Here is a 20,651-nt window from a genome sequence, read left to right as displayed (position 1 = left end):
AGGAAGGAAATATGATTAAATATAGGGGAGAACAGAGTCACACTCATCTAGCAGAAAGAGACACAAAAGGAAATACTGACTGGCCTTCACATCTTTGAATATTATTTGGGGCCAAGATTTGCTCCCTGCCAGAAAGACCTCCTGGGTAGGCCGGTGTCATCCTCAGATTGGATGTAAATCAAGACAAGTTCTAAACTTTGCAGGTGTTCCATTACCCAGCCCATGACAAACACACAGCCTATGGAGATTCCCCTGCCAGAGCCAGGAGGATTTCCATGTTCCAGGGAGTTACCTGACTGTCTGAGCTCGGACTTTGGAAGTATCCCAGCCTAGGCAGCATGACACTGTGTTGTCCCTGCTGAATCCGTGAGGAGCTGAAAGGAAGGAGGGTGTCTGCCTCAAGGGTCATTTCCAGAGAAGGGCTCGGTTTGATCCATGTTTAAAAATCAATAGCTGAACCTTTCTTTTCTTTTCCTCCATGGCAGGAAAATGGGCAGAGGAAATATGGGGGCCCACCACCAGGCTGGGATGGCCCTCCACCAGAGAGGGGCTGTGAGATCTTCATTGGAAAACTGCCCCGAGACCTCTTTGAGGATGAGCTTATCCCCCTCTGTGAAAAGGTGAGGCTTGGTGGCAGCTGATCAGTCACCGATGGTCAGAGCGGCGTTTCAGGGCTGAACTGAGCTGATTCCAAGGCCAGGCTGGGCAGGACTTGGAGCAGTCTGGTCAATGGAAGGTGTTCCTGCACATGGAACTGGAACTGGGTGGGCTTTAAAATTCCAGTCTTCAATAAGCACTCCCACCTTGCTGACAAATCTCTCTCACTTGGCAGATTGGCAAAATCTATGAGATGAGGATGATGATGGACTTCAATGGCAACAACAGGGGCTACGCCTTTGTGACCTTCTCCAATAAACAGGAGGCCAAGAATGCAATAAAGACACTCAATAATTATGAAATCAGGTAAGTGGGGAAAACATCTTCAAAGCAGCTTCAAATTATATTTATTGGTCTATTTTGGCATGTAAGGGATATTTTTCCTGGCAGCCCAGAGCAAGGTTATTTAGATCCCTGTGTCCGGAGGGGAAATCTCCTCCTTCCTCCCTGTGCAGTCACTGCTCATTAAGACCAGCATCTTTCACAGGAAATTTCTTTCTCACAGGGAAAAAAAACCCAAACAAACAATCAAACAAAAAAAATCTATCAGAACACTGGAAAAAAATATTCAGCTTTGGATCAAATTAACTTTCCCCTAACCAGCACTGTTTATTTTGTTCCCCTCAGGTTGTTTGTTGTTGATTTATTCTAGTCACAGTCTCCCTCGTGACAGATTGTGCAGATATGTTCTGGGAGATGGAGCAATTGCAAAAAATGGTGAAATAGGATGGAAACCAATTGGCAAAATAGTGACATTTTCTAATAGAAAGGAACAGAAAAAGCCCTCATGTTTGTGACTGTGTGGAATTTGGGAACAAAACACCCAGAAATCAACAACAGATGGGCCCATCAATGCGTGTTGGTTGGATTTCAACCACACTTAGTGTTTTTTGCCAGTTCAAAGTGGGATGAGTTGATGCCTTTGCTTAAAAACCTTTAGGGATAAACCATGCCAGCAACTGTATGGCTTTTTAAATTTAAAATAAAAGGGTTGTGAGCTGCTTTGAGGGGATCAAGGCAAACGGAGGTCTTGGAGACGTCATTTGTAGCAGAGATTGGAAGGTCTTAGGGATCAGGCTTCATCCACCTCCACCTCCACCTCCTCCACTTCCTTTCCTGGTTCCAAAGACTCCTCTAAAGAAGTTTTGCACTTCTCCAGGCCTGTAAGAGATACTTTGACCCCAAAGAGGTGAACAAAGGCAATTTTTTTGGGGGGGCTGCACAAAAGTTGGCATTGGTGAGTCCTCAAATGGTGCCTCTCCATGGCAAGGGATTTTCTTCCCCCAAAACCTTGGTCATGAGGTGAGTGGGAAGCCACTGGTGACAACACAGGGACCTGGGGTAGGGGGTGCAGTTTCCTGGTGGCAGCAAAAGGGAGAGTAAAAGTAGGAAAAGCAAAATTTGGCTTTGGTTTCCCCTCAAATCCTCCATTTCAGCTGTGCTGCCTGGCTTCAATGTTGGATTTAGCAGAGTGGCAAGCTTGAGCAAGGCCACTGCAATATCCCAAAAGAAGAGCTGACCCCGAAGCCTTGTGTTTGGCCTTGTGTTTTGGGACAGAAGAGGGGCTTTGCTTTAACCTTCCCCTCTTTGGCTCCTGACAAAGCAGCTCTGTTGTTTCAGGAACGGGAGGCTCCTGGGGGTCTGTGCCAGTGTGGACAACTGCCGTCTGTTCGTGGGGGGCATCCCCAAAACCAAGAAGAGGGAGGAAATCCTAGCAGAGATGAAGAAGGTCACGGACGGCGTCGTGGACGTCATCGTCTACCCCAGTGCAGCCGATAAAACCAAGAACAGGGGCTTTGCTTTCGTGGAGTACGAGAACCACCGGGCAGCAGCCATGGCCAGGAGGAAGCTGCTCCCAGGTTGGCAGGGATGGGGAGGGGTGGCTTCAGCTCGGGGGCCAGCTTGTGCTGTGGTGACAACATCTCCAGGGAATCCAAGGAAGTGAATGTGGCTGTGTTTTCTGCCCTCAGAGAGCAGTTTTGTGCTAGAGACACCCAGAGCCAGGAGGTCCTCCAGCACACCATGGGGATTCACTGCAGCTCCTGCAGCAGCACCGTGCTGATGAGCCATGGTTGTCCTTCAGGAACCTGGGTTTATTAAAAATCCAGCCAGCTGGATTAGGCTGCATGTATCCTTGCAGCTCTGCTGTGGGATGTGCTTGGTCCTGTGCTTGTCTTGGGTTAAACACAAAATGGAAACTCATTCATGGCCTCTCGGGGAGGATCGCTCAGAAAAGCGTCCGAGAGCAGATTCAGGCTGGAGCATGGAACGAAAGTTGATATTTTGGCAAAATACTTGGAATGAGGTATTGCTTTAGAGTAAACCTATGAAATTCAGCACTGGGAGACCGCCAAAGACCATTGTGAAGGAGAGGGGGGTTTAGCAGGTATTAGGTGAAGAGGTCACTTAACATTAAGTGCATTTGCAGGGATTTCACCATTTTTTTCTTGCTTTCTTATGTTCCTGCACTACTTTGTTGAGCACAGCTCACTGACTGGTGAAAGCATCCAACAAACCTTGGGGTTTGAGATTTGTTCACAACCACCAGCCTTCTTTCACTTGTTTTATACATGAAATACCCTGCATCACTTAAATTCTCTTTTTTCTTATTGTGTAAAAATTGAGCATGATTTTGAGCAGCTAATTTGCTTTTCTATTGGGAGATATGTCACACTGACAATTTTTTCCTTTTATTCTGCATTTTCTTCTTCAGTTTAAACAGCTCCCTGATGGTGGGAGCACATTCTGTTCTTCAGCACAACTTTCCCATGGTTTTTATGTGGAAAAGGAAGACAAGAGCAGGCAGAGCACTTGAAATCCTGAGCAAAGACAGCAGGACAGATGGAAGGAACTCAGAGCCCTGAGCAGACATGTGCAATGCATGAGGAGTTTCCAGTTTAGGGACATCTCAGTAAACAATTTAGGGAATTCCAAAGGCCTGAGCAGGAGCCAGAGTCCTCTGAAGCCTCAAGCATATGGCAAGAAATGGAAAAAAGTTCCAAGCCAGAGCTGAATGTATCTCCAGCTGATGTGAGATTGAATATCATTATCAGATGTCTCCTTTAAACTGAACCTCATTGCTCTTGGAGGGAGCTCTGTAGAGAAAGTGCCCAAAAATTGAGAGTTTTTGTAAAAAAATTAAAATTTTGTCCTGGCTAAACAAGAGTGTGGAGATAGGCTGGTTTTCAGCAAGAGGCACCAAGCTTAGCTCCTTGCTGCAAGTCAACCAGTTCATTATTTCCACTTTTTAACTGAAAACAGCCATTCAGAAAGGGGCACAGAACCGTGAGCAGCCCTGCCTTTATCCCTGGTCGCTGACAGCTCGGCTCTGTGCTGTGCTGAAAGCTGAAGAGCAGCTCAGCCTCACTCCACAAATCCCAGCTCATTCACGAGGGATTCCACAGGAACAGCACCTTTCCATTTAGTTTGATCATTTACACTTCCAATGAGCCTCCAAATTCCGTCTTCACCCTCTCATTTTGGAGCTCCCACCCCTTCTTAAACAGGTTGTCCAAGCAGAGGTACCTTTTTAGATCTGGCAAAGAGTGTTTTAAAGGATTTTCTTTGTCCCCTCTGCTGCAAATGTGTGGTTTAGGTCACTTAAAGAATCACCAGCAAGGTCTGGGCAAAAGCAGGTTTAATATAAATTTGTGAAGGCACAACAGGGTTTGATGTCGAGGGTCACTCTATTACTTACTCTACAGATAAAGCAGACAAAGAAATACCAGATTAAAGCAATCTAGAATGATTCATGTGGAGACCAGGGAGGCAAAAGGGTGAGGAGGGAAAAAGTTAAGGATTCCAAGGGTTGAGTCCCAGCAGAATAAACCCCCTTGCCAACCTCATCCTCAGACTGGCTCAACAAGTCTAAATGGTTTATTATTCATAACAGTACCTAATAATGGTTTATTACTCATAACAATATCTAATCAACACTAGAAATTCTTAATATAAAATTGACTAATTTAACACCTCTGGAACGGTTCAACAGAGTTTTCTATAAGCTCAACAGAACCACAAATCCAGCTTAACCAAAATTTAATTCAGATGCATACACACAGAAAGAAATACAGACTTCTGAAAACTCCCCTGGAGTTCAGTGAAATTCTCACATCAGGTGCTGAATCTGGAGCTAAGCCTCAAGGAGTGGGGACACCCACCCAACTGCATCAGCAGCATTCAGCAATGTGATTTATTTGCTTTTTCTTCCCTGCTCCTCAGCAGTTCAGTCCATTGCACACAGAGCCCCTGGGGTTATCCCCCACACCCACACCTTTCTTTTAAAAAAAACATACTTTTTTATGTGTTGGAACTTTTTTGTGTCCCTCCTTTCTTCTGCTGCAGCTTCACCCAAATGAATATGAATACACACAGAGACATCCTTGCTTTTGCTGTTTGATTCCATCCCACTGGGACTTCAGGATCCCTGTTCTGGTATCGAGGGAATGAAACTTTGCTGGCCAAAAGGGATTTTTATAAGTGCATTAAAATATTTCCCTTTAGGGAGCACTCCAGTAAGTTGAGACTTTAAGTGAATTATTCCATATTTTCACTTCTTTCAGTTCTGGAGGCTCCAGAGGTATTTGTAGGAGGCCATTCCAAGTGTGACCATCTGCTTTTGGAAGGGAGCTGATGCAGCAGCAGTGCTTTGAGCTAGGAATGCTTTTTTTGGGGTTGTGTTTGTAGAATTTGGCCTGTTCTATAATATAAAATTATTTTTAAAATATATTTATAATATTAATAATTTATATTTATAATATTTATATTAAAATTTCATATAAATATAAAATGGAGCGTGAGCAGGAGTGAGAGGAAGCAAAGCCCCCCCAGCACTGACCATGCCCATTCCCTCAAAAGGAAGGATCCAGCTGTGGGGCCACCCCATTGCCGTGGACTGGGCAGAGCCAGAGGTGGAGGTGGATGAGGACACCATGTCCTCAGTGAAAATCCTCTACGTGAGGAACCTCATGCTCTCGACCACCGAGGAGACCATAGAGAAGGAGTTCAGCAGCATCAAACCAGGTAGGAACCCGCTGGTGCCGTGCCTCCTAAACAAAGTGCTGCAAGTGGAAATACTTCTGCATTCCTAAAATGCCACAGAGAGATAAAAATTGCTGTTTTTCTGCTGTGAAATGTTCGTGTGAAATGCCACAAAAATTGTCATGAGGCCGGAGGCTCCCACCCAAAATGCCATCCCGTTAAGGGCTGCTTATTTCCCAGCTACAGCCACCGCCAAGGAGGATGATTGGCAACTGGAAGAGACCCAAAATGCTGCATGGGGATGCCCTGTGTCATCAAAATGTTTTGCAATAGTTCGGTCTTTCTTAAAAAGAGTCAGTGAAGCAGGCTGGGTGACTTCAGCATTCTTTTGTGGCAAGGGATAGTGACCAAAATAGTGATTTAATACAACTCTTCTTTATCTGATCTATCTAAATTCTGAGCTCATTTTCATACATCCCCCCCAGTACTCGTGTAAATTGGTGAATAATTAGTGCTTCCCATTTAATTCAATATTCCTTTGTGGCATATCTTACATGCACTTAGGGTGAGATTTTTCAAAGAAAGTGGGGAGATTAGTTGGGAATAAAAATCCTGCTGGCTTTCAAAGAAGATTTTACTTCTGAGTTGTTCCAGCTTTAGGAAATTCCACCCAAAACCAACAAAGTAAAAATAACCCATTTCTGCAGCCCTGCAAGCCACACGGTCCATTAGGCATTGGGAACTGATGCTTGGCAATGTGAAATCTTCTTTCATCTCACTCCTGTTAGCTTCCTTCTATTAATTTTTTAAAAAACGCTGCAGAGCTTCATTTTTCTTCCACCAGCTTCTCATTTCTGCTCTGTGCATTCCTTTTTCTGGACTAGGCAGCAATGCAAAAGTCTTCACGCATTTTCCTTGTGTCCTTCCAGCATTTCTGGCTCATACTTTTAGCCACCCTCGAGCTGTTGCAGACCCCATTTTATCCCTGAGTTAAATTTATGTTGTCCCACTCTCTGAACTGTTTCCTTCTTTTATTTACCCAGTTTTGCTCCCGAGCTTTGAACAAGTTCACACTCCCCAGAAACACATTTGTGGCCTTTTGACACTTTGGTAGCAGTCATCTGCTTTGCTCCTAAGAAGTTTTCCACTATAACAACGGAAGTTCTGCATCATCTTTCATTTTCCTTTTATCATTTCAACATTCATGTTGGAATTTTTTAATTTTTTTTTTTTTTTTAATGGACAGCTTTTAATTCAGTGGCTAAAATCAGGAATGAGGTGCATTACAGCAGCAAATTAGAGCAGCTTTGGGGAGAGAAAATGCAGTTTAAGTTACAGTGAGATCAAAAAAGGCAGCAATGATCTGAAATGATTCATTGCCCTGCCATGGTTCTCTGCCTCACTTATTGAGCCACATTTCAGCACTACTTAGATGAAATTACCACAGATCCAGGGCGATAAGAAGCTGTTTTGACATCAACAAGTCATCCAATAAAAAATGATCCAGAGGTCCCCATGAGACAGCAATTGCCACATCTCTGAGGGCTCCATAGACAGGACCAGGAATGCTGCTTGTGCTCCTCAAGCTGGGACATAGTACAAGTAGCACCCCTTAAATCTGTGCCAAATTCACAGCCTGATAACTTCTGTAGAGCTGTCTCTCTCATGAAAAGTCATGTTCTCATGAAAAGCCACCTTAGGAATCCCAACAAAATTCCTCCTGCCTGGTAGAGTTCCCAGCAGGACGATTGTGCTGTCCCAAAGTGCTGGGACACTCTCTAATGTCCCAAGGATGCTCTCCATGGAGCTCACCCAAGGGTGGGTACCACACTGCTTGGCCCAACAGAGGCAGAGGCAGGGAAGAACAGAATTTTTGGCTCAGGATTGGTGTCCTGGAATGCTCTCCAGGAGGCAGAAGGGGGATATTCAAAACACAGTGAGTTCATTAAAGCTTCCACTTGTAAACAAAGCATCCGCATATAACTCCCATAAATTCAGGCTTGGAAAATCATCCTCTGTCCCAGAAGGACACAAAGTGCCACTTTACCCTCCCTGTGTCATTCCAAGACATGCAGCCTGCTTGGGCTGTAGGCTGAGACAGGCTCATTTAGCCCTCTGCGGCTCCTAGTGACTCCCCCTGAACACCAAAGTTTGTTTCCTCCTGCATTTTCCTAAGTGCTTTTTGGGGCAATATGACATTTCCCTGTGCACCTGTTCTGCTTTAGGAGGTAAGAAGCCGACAGAAGAGTTGCTCAGCATCCCTTAGGCATGTTTCCAAAGGACATCTTGGGGGTTTTGCAGGAGGCTGGGCTGGCTGATGTTGTGCTTCCCAAGCCACAGGAGCAGAGAAGATGAGGAATTAAAGAAATGGCTGAAGGCTGTGGGGAGCAGGAGTGGTGGGGTTATTTTGGAGACAGACTCCTCAGTGCAGAAGAGTATGAGCTCCTGGCAGCAGAGCAGCTGAGAAGGGAAAGGGAAAACTGTGGGGGGTGGACTTAGAAAAGAAGAACAAGAAGTCATTTACATTTGAATGACTTCGGATAAATTGGATGCAAGAAAGATTCAGGCTGGAAGAAAGATTCTCCAGCCCAAGCCAGATCCCAGGAGGGCCATCCTCAGCTGCAGAGCCTGACTGGGGCTGTGTCCAGGTGAATTGGGGCATCCAGGGAAACCCTGCTGTCTTGGGAAAGGCTGTTTCCTAGGGAGAGAGGCTGTTTCCTAGGGAGACACCTGCTGCCCCATCAGTCCCAGCCCATCCCAGTGCCCTGGGCTGCTCTGTCCTGGGCAGGGCAGGCTGTTCATTCTTCCTGGACAGCCTGAGCTGGCTGTCAAGGAGAAAAAACCTCCTTGTTTTATGGCAAAAGCATCGGCTTTCCTGAAGCCTGCCTCCAATGCATGTACAAAAGCAAGGAGAGGGGGATCACATGGGGATGTTCCTACAGCTGTGGTCTGTCCCAGAAGGAGACACAAGACCAAAGACAGTGTCCAACAGAATGGTTTGGACAGGAGAAACCTGCTCCAGTTTAATGGGAATCTTACTGGTATCTCATCCCAAAACCTTCTAGTTTACCTTGAAATGCTGCAACCATTATATATTGATTTTCCTGTGGAATATACATCCAAAGAGGTGAGGGGACACTGACCTCTTGCTCTTCTACCTTTGCTCAGCCTTTGCTCTCCAGGTGCTCATAACCTGACAGAACCACTCTTTCAGATCTCTGTTTTCTGACTAATCCCCACTTCCCACTAATATTCCAATGTTTTCCACAGGTGCAGTGGAGAGAGTAAAGAAAATTAGAGACTACGCCTTTGTGCACTTTAATAAAAGAGAACACGCAGTGGAGGCCATGAAAGCCTTGAATGGGAAGGTAAAGCTGCTATAAATGTTAATTCCTGGGGCTTAGGGTGCAGTACATTATACAAAACCACCTGCTTTATTAGCTCCAAAACCCTCCTGGAGGTGTTATCCCCATTTTCTTTGCTGGTTGCTTTTATACTCCTGAATTTGTTTTTCAGCAGCTCTGTTGTACACAAACATTTTGGCTCTTTGTGCTAAGTGTTTGCCCGGCTCTAGCTCACTGCTCAGATGAAAAAAAAAAAAACAGGAAAAGCTGAAAGAAGAACTAGGAAAGGAGGGGTTACGATCCCCCCTGGCTCACACTCACATCCTTGTTCCAGACTGCCAACAAAAACACTGGCAGGGCAGCGTGTGAATGGCAAACTGGGACAAACGAGGTCAGCCCAAACATCTGCTCCAAATTCAGATGCGGATTTGCGAGGAGGCTGCTGAATTTAGCCCTTCTTGCTCTGCATGTAATTCACTGTAAAGCCGGAGCTGTTCCCAAAGAGGTGTTAACCCCGCTCCTATTTTTAGTGCCACTGCTGTTCTCCACGGGAGCACATGGAATCTCGCCGGCTTACGAGCTGCTTTGCAGGGAAGTGAGGCCTTTTGAAGGCTTTGCTGAAGGAGCCTCTCCCAGCTGGGACCAGGGCTGGGCACTCTCAGATTAAGCCTTCACCCACCCAGCGCCGCTGAGTGAGGGAGATTCAGGGCGCTTTTGGCTTCCTCCATCTTCCCATCCTGTTAGAACGTGGGGGCAGTTCCTCCATGGGTGGGATTTCCACCAACAGCTTTGACCCTGTGCTTGTCCCGCGCTCTCTCCCCACGGCGAAGGTGCTGGACGGCTCCCCAATCGAGGTGACGCTGGCCAAGCCGGTGGACAAGGACAGCTACGTGAGGTACACGCGTGGCACGGGCGGCAGGACCCCGGTGCTGCAGGGGGACTACACCTACACGCTGGGCCACCTCTACGACCCCGCCGCCGCCTACCTGGGCACCCCGGTCTTCTACGCGCCCCAGGCCTACGCGGCCATCCCCAACCTGCACTTCCCCGCCGCCAAGGGGCTCGGCAACAGGAGCATCCTCCGGCCCCCCTCCGTCCGAGGTAATTCCCCTCGCACCGACGCTCGGCCGAGAGGCTCCTCTGGTATCTGCCCAGGCGCGCGTTGGTGACATTGGCTTTGCCCCAGCTCCTGGATCACACTCAGAAAGGGGTGGAAAACACAGGGTTTAGGTTCTGATGTTCCCAAAGGGAATATTTCAGCTGAAAAAAATAACCATTTTCCTGGAAGGAACGTTTAGATTGCCCTCAGTCCAGTGTAAATAACCCACAAATCCTCCTGGTTTTGCCCCAGCAAGGAAGACCAAATAGAACACTTTTCCTTTCCCCCCATCAGAGCTGGCTCCCACAGCCAGCCACCACCACCAGCACTGTGTTTCCTCTTTGCTTTGAAAGTTGCAGGGAAAATGTTGCCCATCCTGGTGTTTTCTGACCCAAAGCCACAGAGTTTTCCCAGGAAGTCACATTGCCCTGGTGCTGGGTGGGGAATCAAACAAGCCATTCTGTGCTCTAGAAGGTGGAGGCCCCCTTTTGGGTGATTGTTAATAATAATTAATCCAGTTAATTCAATCTATGAATAAATGAGTATTTCTGAAGACTCTTGGGTAACTGTGCCTGGAGCCAAATCAAATCCCCACATTCGGGCATCCCCAAATTAAATGTCAAAACAGGCAGCCTTTGGTAATTTCAGACATGAGATTGGGGCTAGCAAAGAAATAACTCTGTCATATGACCTTCCTTCCAAAGATGATGCCTTGTGTCCCCAAGCCAAGTCCCACAGCAGGCTGGGACCCTGTGTGGCACCCTGGTAGTCCTGGCAAGGATTATGATGGCCAGTTTTTGTCCCTTCACCAGGAAGGAGACAGGGAAGCAGGAATACCCCCCTTGTTCCTCAGGTTTTTCCTCACACAGGTGAACCAGCTCCTCTAAAAGTTGCTTTAGGAAAGGAGCAGATGGGTAACTCCCCACCTGTCCCTTGCCTTATGGTCTCCCCAGACTCCAAAGCAGGGTTCCCTGAGGAAAAATGGAAGTGTAATGGGGCAAAACCGAAAAGGATTTTTGTTCATCGGGATGAACTTTTGTAAGCTGTAAATTCTTCAAGGTGAAATTACACTGGCGGGTAACAAAAGATGCCAGCTGTCCCCTTTCTGCCTTCCAACTACAAAGCTCTAAAATGGGGTTAAAAGGGTAAAAAAGGGTAAAAAGCTGTTCTGAAATCAAAACTGACCAGCAAAGTTAGAAAATGGGCAGAAAACCCATTACCTATCCAAGGAAGGGTGTCAGTGCTGAGCCTGTGTTATCCCACCACCAGGCCATGGGACCTCCTGCCAACCTGCTTCCCAACCCTCCCAGCAAGCTGGGCTAACTTTTCCATTTCAGCAAGAATCAGGTCCTTTTTCCCGTGATTTGATTCGGTTTAATGCCTTCTTACATTCCTAGAAATTTACATGAATGTACCTGTAGGGGCTGCGGGCGTCCGAGGCCTGGGAGGCCGCGGCTACCTGGCGTTCCCGAGCCTGGGGCGCGGATACCACCTCAAGGGAGACAAGAGGGGAGAGGAAAAGCTCTACGACCTCCTGCCAGGGATGGAGCTCACCCCCATGAACCACGTCACGCTAAAGCCCCAAGGGATCAAACTTGCCCCTCAGGTACGTGCCCCAAAAAGAGCGTCCCTATGCCAAGGGTTGCGTTGGGAAAACAGGCCCCTCGTCGAATCTGCATCGCAGCTTGGTAAATAAATCCGTTCTTGTGTCTCAAAAGACATCAAAAAATGAGTGGGAGCAGTTGCATCTTGCAATATCCACCTGCCTTGCCTGCTGTCATGGAATCATGGAATGGTTTGGGTTGGAGAAGACATTTAAGATCATAATGAGTGTCAGGGGAGAGTTGTCAGAAATGCCTTAATCCAGTTCTGACATAAAAGCACCGTGGGTCAAGGAATTCCCACCCTAGATGGGTTTGATACATAAAATTCATCACCTGGGACTTCACCAAGGAACAAGGCACATGTGTAAAAAATAATGTGCATTTTCAAATCATTTATGGGAAAAGAAGTGTTGACATAACCCAGCCTTGCACAGAAACGCTGCCGGCTCAGTGGGGGCTTTTGACTTGGTTGTGAGTGTTGATGCAGATGGACGGATGAGGGCTGAGGAGAAATCCAGAATTCCCTGAGTTTCTGGAGTCTCTGGCAGTAACTCTTTTCCCCTTATATTGTGCAGAGCAACACGAGAAACCAACTTCACCCTGAATTTTGAAGCATGTCTTCTCCTTTTAGCACTTCAGTTGCCACAGCATCCAGTTTGCCAAAGTTTATGAAAACATCCTTGTTTTCTCCCAGAAAATTGAACAGTGGGATTTTTTCCCTTCTGCAAAAGTCCCCTTACTCTGTTTTGTCAGCAAATCACAGAATCAAAGAATGGCTTAGGGTTGGGAGGGACTTTAAAGCTCACTTACTGCCATGGGTAGGGGCACCTTCCACTAGAGGTGTGAAATCCCTGGCATGGTTCTGCAGGCCCTTAGGGCAGATGAAATTAGTTTTTATAAAACAGACATATAAAAGGGAACAAGTGTTGCCACAGTGAAGAAATGAACTGTTGTAATTGAGAACTGAACTATGTAATGAAGCATTTTACACTGCAAGACACTAAACTTCAGCTGGAGCTGTGGTGGCAAAATTAGAAGCAGCAGTGAGGTTTAAATTTTACTTTCTAGTTTTAAATCCAATCAAATGTAAGCTCTAATTGAGGTAAATGACAGCAAGACTTCAGGGTGACCTAATTGCAGCCTTTCAGTGCCTGAAGGGGCTGCAAGAAGGATGGAGAGAAATTTTACAAGGTCCTGGAGTGACAGGACACAGGGAATGGCTTCCCACTGCCAGGAGGCAGGGATAGATGGGATATTGGGAGGAAATTCTCGGCTGTGACAGAAGTGAGGCTCTGACACAGGTTTTTCAGAGCAGCTGTGGCTGTGCCCCATCTCTGGAAATGCTGAAGGCCAGGTCAGAGCAACCTGGTTTAATGGAAGGTAACCAGACCCACCTGGGATAGCACACTGCCAGTGGGTTAAAAACCCTCGAATCCCAAGCCAAGGCAGGAGTGTTTCTGGAAAGCAATTCCCAATTACCAGGGATCAGCTGTGCCAAGGCTGAGGGCAGCGTGGTTCAGCATTTCAAAAGCTGCAATTGCCTGCTGAAGCCCGTGGAATTAATTGGATGGAATCACAACTTTTTTTCTTTTTAAAAAGAAGCCTATTTGGACTTCTCGTGCTCTGTAACCCACTAAGCCAGGAGGCAGCAGAGCAGAGAAGATGAATGCAACCCGAGTTTCTTTAGTCCTCTGAAACAAGTCTGTGAGACAGAGCATCTGAGGAGAATTCAAAGCAAACCACACTGAAATAATCTAATCAGCAAAAGGACTCAGTTGCCCAACTGAAGAGGGAGTAATTTCAGGAATTAAACAGATTTTAAAGTATAAAGCATTTAGATGAATCTTACACTTCAAGTGCACAGTATTCTATCTGCCATTTGCTTTGTATTTTTTGCTAAGCTTTGAGGAAGCTGCCAGAATCCCTGAAAACCCTTTGAGGGAAGGCAGCTGCTCAGCATAGGGGCTGGAGCTGGGTGAGGAGGCTTCTGCACAGCAGTGACCCCCAGCACAAATCCTGAGGGTTTGTTTTTTTTCCTTCTAGATCTTAGAAGAAATCTGCCAGAAAAACAACTGGGGACAGCCTGTGTACCAGCTCCACTCTGCCATCGGCCAGGATCAAAGACAGCTCTTCCTCTACAAAATCACCATCCCTGCCCTTGCCAGCCAGAACCCCACCATGTACGTCATTAGTGGAAGGTTTCTGAGGCTTAGGCTTTATTTTTTAAACTATATTTTACCTAACAGCTGTCCTCAAAAATCCCAAGCACACGGGTCTCTGTTTCCTTTGATTTTAAAAAATATTTATTAAATATCTCTTAGAATATATATTAAATGTATATTTATGTATTATATATGTTTATATAATTATATAGATAAATACTTTTTAAAAAAATACAGGGAGAAAAACATCCACAGAGTGTAATTAAGTGCTGCCTGCTGTGCTTGGTGCTCTCTCTGCTGGTGCAAACATTTCAGAAAGCCAGATATAATCAGGCAAAAGGGGGCATTTTTTGTACAGAAAGAAAGCGAACTATAGTCCTTGAGGGGAAATGAAGGGGGTTTGAAGGAACATGCTGATATTTTAGCTCCAAATACGACTGTAAACTGTTCTGACCAAAACCACCGTTTGCTGTGTGTTGTAAAGAAAAACCCAGGCTGGGTATTGTAAAGAAAAAACACAGCAGATTTATTTGGTGTTTTGATGGAAAAAGTGCAACAAACTCTGCAAGGACGTTGTGTCCAACGAGAGCCAGGGTCAATGCTCTCGGCGAGGAACCCGACCACTCAGAGGAGAGCAGCTCTGTTAATGCACCAGCACAGGGAAGTGATGCTTCCATTTGCTGTGTGGGGTGATGCCAGCTCTAAGTGGATCACAGCATCTGGCAGGAAAGCCCTGGGGAAAGGAAAGCAAGCCCAGCTAACTCTGTGCTGTCCTCACAGACACCCCTTCACACCACCCAAGCTCAGCGCCTACATCGACGAGGCCAAGACCTACGCGGCAGAGTACACCCTGCAGACCCTGGGCATCCCCGTGGAGGGGGCAGAGGTGCCTCCTGCAGCACCAGCTTTTCCAGGTATGGGCATGTCTGTACAGCAAAGGGCTCCTGGAATGTCATTTTTCCTGCTGGCTCCTTGTGGGAGTGAAGAATGAAGCAGGTTTTGGCCACTGAGGACTGGCCTGGTTGTGCTCCCTCACAGTGACTCATGTTATTTGTGTGTCTGGCATCTTTATCAGAGAATTCCAGACTGATTTGGGTTGGAAGGGACCCTAAAGATCACATAATTCCACCCCCTGCCATGGGCAGGGACACCTTCCACTGTCCCAGGTGGCTCCAAGCCCCATCCAGCCTGGCCTTGGACACTGCCAGGGATCCAGGGGCAGCCACAGCTGCTCTGGGCATCCTGTGCCCGTTTTTTGCCTGTAAAGGATTTTATCTCTATCCCAGGACTGCCCAAATTTCTGTGTCCATACTCCAGAGCAACTCAGGCCAGGGACATTGGGGTGGGGGGCTCTGCTCCAACCCCAACCCCTCAGGTCAATGCCACAGCTAGGACCATGTCCAGGGGAGTCAGAGCAATGTCCAAATGTCCAAGGGCAGAGAATCCCAACATCCACAGGTCCATCCCGGCTCTACACATCCCCTCTACTCCTCCCAGTTTTTGAACGCCTCCTTCAGCTGGGAGCCCCAAAAATGACACAAAACTGATGTCCCTGGTGCCACATCTGAGATGAGTCCCCTCCCTGGCCCTGCTGTCATCAGGATGGAGGAGACCGTCCTCCCTGCGAGGACACATGGCTGATGAATTCATGGGTTCTCCGTCCTCCCCCAGCACCCCTGGCTCCCTGTGAACCGACACTTAGGATTTCATCTGCCAAAGGAATGACACAGCCATGAAAGCTTGGATCCCGTCCCAGCTCTCACACCCCCATGGAAGGTTTTTCTCCCAGTTTGAGAATTCGTACTCAATAGCTCTTGGAACTGCCCAAAACAGCTTGGAAGTCATGGAAAACACAGGAATTACATTTACCATGCTCTCCAGTTTGACAGTAGTTCTGATGGAGAGGCAGCACCACGTGCCAAGCTGCACATGAGGAACGCATTAGTCAGTACTACTGAGTTGTTTGGAGTGTCTCAAGGATGGATTAAAAAAAAAAAAATAAAACATCTATCCGGCTTCCTGCCACAGGAGTCCGCAAAAACCACAGAAAAATCAATTTGTCTGGGCTTGTGCAGCTTCCGCAGCGTGGAACCCAAATGGGCTCTTTATTGAATCCAGCCCCCACTTACTGCTTAATTAGCATCTCTCCCTTTCTTTCATCCACCCTTATTTATTTGTCTTGGGAACTTGGCAAATGGACATGCACCAAAGTTGCTGCTTCAGTCCAGTTCTTGGCCAGGGCTTGCTAAAGCTCAGCTCAGGCCATGCCCAGCTCGCAGCTCATTTCTCTCTCGATGGTGGCAGATGTGCCTTAAGTCCCAGATTTCTCAGTTCCTGCTTGAGTTGTTGCACCTGGCCTTGCTGGTGCAAAGAAAATACTCTGGAGATCCACAATATTCAAATGGTAAGGAATTCCTGATGTCTTTTCCCAAAGTGGCAGCTCCAGTGAGGCAGTGTGTGCTCCCTACTCCCCAATATTTCCATTCCCCCACCAAGAGGACCTTGGCTCTGGCTGACCTTGACTTGATCCCATTGCCTACCTGGTCAGACAGGATCCTCGGAGATGTATTTTGGCAGCAGAACCTGGTCCAGCAGATCCAATGTATACCCTAGCTGTTCTTCCCAAATTTAGGCTTTGTCTTAACTCCTGATTATTTTACGACAAAACACTGTGGTCTGGTCCACAAGCTGCAATGCCCTGCCTTCAGAGGAGCCAGCCCCAAATGATGCTGTTTTCCCAGTGATTCATTCTCAAATAGCAACGCTCCCATCTTCCCATGGAAAATTTGGAAGTGTTGAAACCACAGTTTCCATTAGAAACCGATGGGAAAAAAACAAAAAAATCCTGTCTACTAAATATTTTCTCCCTGCTGTTGCATTGAGGGAGTTTCCCTACCATGGCTGTCCTGAAATGGCTGTGTTTTGGATATGAAGGGATCACAGCTATATTTTCTCCAAGAATCCTGCCCAAATTTCCCCTATTTTAGGTTGTTTCCTTGCTCTCCTCATGCTATACAGGGGGGAACCTGTGCAGAGCACAATTAGCTCAGAAATAATCAAAACCTGAGGAAAAAAAATTCAACAGAGAGGGGTGTTTTTCCAGCACAGTGTTTAACAAATCACAGGTGAGGAAATGCTTCCATTTTCCTATTAATTCTTTCATTTATTTACATAATTCCCACTAGCAAACTCACTGCTGCCCAAGTCATTCCCGCTGAGAGTCGTCCCATCAAAACCTACGAGGCGAAGGTGAGTTTTGAACGGATTTTCGTTAATCCATGGGTTTTCCTTCTTTATTTCCTTCAGGATACACCATCGCCAACGCAGCTGCCGCTGTCACAGCCACTCAGCTCAAGCAAGCAGTGACAATGGGACAAGATTTGGCCACGTACGCGGCCTACGAGGCCTATCCTGCCTTCGCGGTCGCCACACGGAGCGACGGCTACGGAGCCTTTTAACCAAATTCCCTGAAACCCAGCACAGGCAGAGAGGAAAAGAAAAACAATCTCAGTCTGGTAATTCAACACCCTCACGATTTGAAGCTAATCTGTGGCCTAAGGTTCATTTTAGTCGGAGTTTCAGTCTTGTAGGTCTTTAGTTTTGTAACAGGATGTTAAGGGGTGAGCGGGGAGGAGAAATTTCAAAAAATTGTGCAAAATCAGATTTTCACACTAGAAAGCAAAAGTTCAGCCCAGGAGATGAGAGGTTCTCAGGTGTATATGTATATTTTACACATATATATATTTATACACCTACTGTGTGTGTGTTTACAAGCAACAACCTGTGCTGAAAACAGCTGGTCCTGTGGCTGTTGTGACCGGGACTGGGCAAGGGTGATGTGGCCCAGCAAACCCCTTCATGCACCAGGAATTTTCCTGCATCCTCCCCAAAGTTTCCCAGGCCAGGCAGAGCAGAGGTGCCCCTTGGCCATGTGGGTTTTCCTCTCCCTGCCTCTGATCCCCCCCACCCCTTGCCACCAGCACAGGACATCTCAAGGCTCTTTGAAATTCTTCTTTGCCAAGGCGAAAAATCATTTCTCCTAAACGTTTTCACCCTGCCCAAGAGGCTAATTTTTAACAGGTTCCCGTGTTAATTTCATTTTTAAAGCAAGGCACAAAGAATTCAGCAGAGTTTTCCTCTCTTACTTTGCTCCCTCCCAACCAGATCCAAAAATCAGCAAATACCAGTGTATTTTTGTGCGCTTCCCATCGAATGGCACATTCACTGAAAAACAGGGAAACTTTTAAGCCTGAGGAGCAGAAAAGTGCTATTCATTAAGGCCAATTCTCTACTTAATTAGAGCATGAGAGCTCACAGCCATGGCCCAGTAATAGCAGGCACCTCAACAGGAATAAAATTATATCCAAAGAACATTTTCCCAGGTTGGAAAGAGTCCTGCCTAGCTTTACACATTAAATCAAGGCTTCTGCCTGCTCTGATTCCAGCAAAAATTAATTCAGTGGAAGAGGGTTCACACCAACCTTAAGGGCCCCTTTTAATTTGGAGAGCACCAGAGTTGGTGTTGTGTTTGAACCCTTTGGGGACGCTGGGAGCATCCTTTGGTGTGCAGCAGGGGCATTATCCATTTATTTTTGCCATGGGATCAAGGCAGGGGTAATGATGCTATGGAGCTATAGGACAAATCCAGTGCTGGACAACCACAGCAGACACCTTAATCCTATATCATGAATCCTATGCAGTGATGCACACTAAAAAAACTTGAATTTATTCAGTCTAGGACCAAAAAAACCCTTTTTGGGAGGAAGAATTTACAGCTGGGTTGATGGCACCCAGCAGATCTGGCCCCAGATTTTTCACCTGGTTTAGATGCTGTGATGTGGCAAAGTGGAAGCCATTCCCAGGGGAGCTTTCCCCGAGTCCCCCAGGCTGTGAGGGGTCTGTGACAAAGTGTTGACTGCAGGAACCGAGTGTTTCTTTTTTCTTCTGACTCAATTTCCCCTGGAATGGAACAAACCCCATGGGCTGCATGGTCTGAGGCCCTGTTAGACCCCTCCTATTTATAAAGTAGCTCATTAGGGTGACCCTAAAGGTATTACAAGCCCTCTGTGGCTGCTGCTGGCCACATTTGGCTTCACAGCAAAGGACAAACCTGGTCACAGAGGGCCAAATAACCGAGAGTGTTACGGATTTCCTGGCTTCTTTTTTTTTTCTCTTCTGTATCTGTCTTTAAGTGGTGTTTGCCAACGAGGAACATAGCCAGGGGAGTCTCTCAAACCGTTGGCAGGAAGTGTTTCTCACTTTCCACGTTCAGTGAGTTTAGTCTGCTTTTTCAGCTATTTATATAAGTTCAGAAAGATGTCAAAGCAAAGGGCAAGAAGCAGTATTAAAAATGTGTGCATGAAGCACTTATTTTTGTACGAGTAGTACAAGGTTTGTATAGAGTTTTAACACTGTGAAGTGTAGCGAAAAATCACAATTTCCATTTACTGGAGGACAATCGTATGTTTAAAGGGAATCAAGGGGAAAATGGCATCTCTATCATCCGTTACAAATTAGAACCGGGACTAAATTCTGTGAAGCAACTCTGTGATTTTCGAGTAATCCGAGGACATTCACTGGACTTTGAAATATCATTAAAACTTTTTAAACACAAGCCTCGGTCCTTGTATACATCTGTGGTAAACAGGAGCACACTTTGCTCTGGGGAGATCGATCCCAGGTCGTGCTGGCAGGGTCACAAAGCTGTTCAGGAGTGTTTTCCACACTTTGGTGACCCTCACCAAGCACACGCAGCACAAAATCAGCAGGTTCTTCTGCACTTCTAAGTGAAAAATCGGGGGGTTCTTGGTCTCTTTGCCCTCTTTCACCAGTAATTATTTATTATTTATTTAATATTATTATTTAAACAGTAATTATTTACCTGTCAGTGCTACAGGAATTGGGTTGGCTGTGAATTCATTACAATGGTAATTGTTCCTTACCTGATCCCCATGGAGATTTTTGGGGGGGGTTGTATCCATAGTGAGACAACACCATGCAAAAATGAGGGGTAAATGGGGAGATCGATGATTTAGGGCTGTGGGGGATTTGCCCCACGTTGTGAAGAGCCTGTTGCCTGATCACTGATAGGTAAATCTTTTTGAAGATGAGGCCCTGCTCCTTGGAAGACCGTCATATGACTGAGAAACAGCAGTCCCTGGGACAAGGGGCTCTGGGTTTGCACCTTCCCAGAGAGATGCTGAGCCCAAGAAATGGGGGAAGATCTGATAACACAAGCCAAGGCCTCCCTGCCACTCCAAAAGAGATTTTGCTGAAATAGCTTGACATTGTTCTTCCAAAGAGGTCAGCTGTACTCTGGGCTCCAGCAGCTCTGCCAGCTCTATTATTTTCCCTCATTAGCTTTTCCCAATGTCCTGCTTTCATTTTTTCCAAAACCAGGGCAATGGAGAATTGGCTGTCGTGCTGTAACATTTCCCCCTGGCACAACTGAGATTCTCTCTTGGCTCAGCAGCAGCTGGCCAGTCACTTTTGCAAGGATGATTTTACAAGGAATCTCAAACCCACAGCCCAACTTAAAGAAAACATTATTTCCCATTTGTAAAGATATGGGTTCCCAGTGGAGAGCAAGACAAAGCCAAAAAACATATCCACCCTCCACCAACTAGTCTAAGACAAGTTTGAGGTGTAAGTGATGAGATCAACACCCAGAAAAATCAGCAGATGGACTCATCATTGGCTGCTGGCAAGGTAAGGGGTACAAAAACTGCATTCTCCATCTCCCTTCTTCCAGCCAGTGCCTTCCTGGAGGTCTGTACAACACAGGGCCTCTCATCTGAGGTGCAGA

At 46.6% G+C, this 20,651-nt stretch overlaps 1 protein-coding gene across 5 annotated transcripts in view; it reads left to right on the top strand.

The window, feature by feature from the left end:
• The window catches only part of A1CF (APOBEC1 complementation factor), a 27,292-nt gene extending 7,832 nt beyond the window's left edge, over positions 1-19,460 (top strand). For 4 of the 5 annotated variants that reach the window (XM_015633799.2, XM_015633803.2, XM_015633798.2 and 1 more), the window contains 10 exons: positions 486-620; positions 833-963; positions 2,278-2,516; positions 5,515-5,679; positions 8,908-9,005; positions 9,812-10,082; positions 11,478-11,686; positions 13,728-13,864; positions 14,627-14,760; positions 17,153-19,460. In XM_015633799.2, coding sequence (XP_015489285.1) covers positions 486-620; positions 833-963; positions 2,278-2,516; positions 5,515-5,679; positions 8,908-9,005; positions 9,812-10,082; positions 11,478-11,686; positions 13,728-13,864; positions 14,627-14,760; positions 17,153-17,304 — 1,671 coding nt within the window. In that variant the 3' untranslated portion in view covers positions 17,305-19,460. The remainder of the gene's footprint in view (positions 1-485; positions 621-832; positions 964-2,277; positions 2,517-5,514; positions 5,680-8,907; positions 9,006-9,811; positions 10,083-11,477; positions 11,687-13,727; positions 13,865-14,626; positions 14,761-17,152) is intronic. The other variant, XM_015633802.2, reaches the window with a different exon arrangement.
• Positions 19,461-20,651: the final 1,191 nt, after the last annotated feature.

This window comes from Parus major, chromosome 6 (assembly GCF_001522545.3).
Source record: "Parus major isolate Abel chromosome 6, Parus_major1.1, whole genome shotgun sequence".
NCBI lineage: Eukaryota > Metazoa > Chordata > Aves > Passeriformes > Paridae > Parus > Parus major.
Note: the sequence above shows the minus strand (reverse complement) of the source record. Positions and strands in the feature narration are given on the sequence as shown.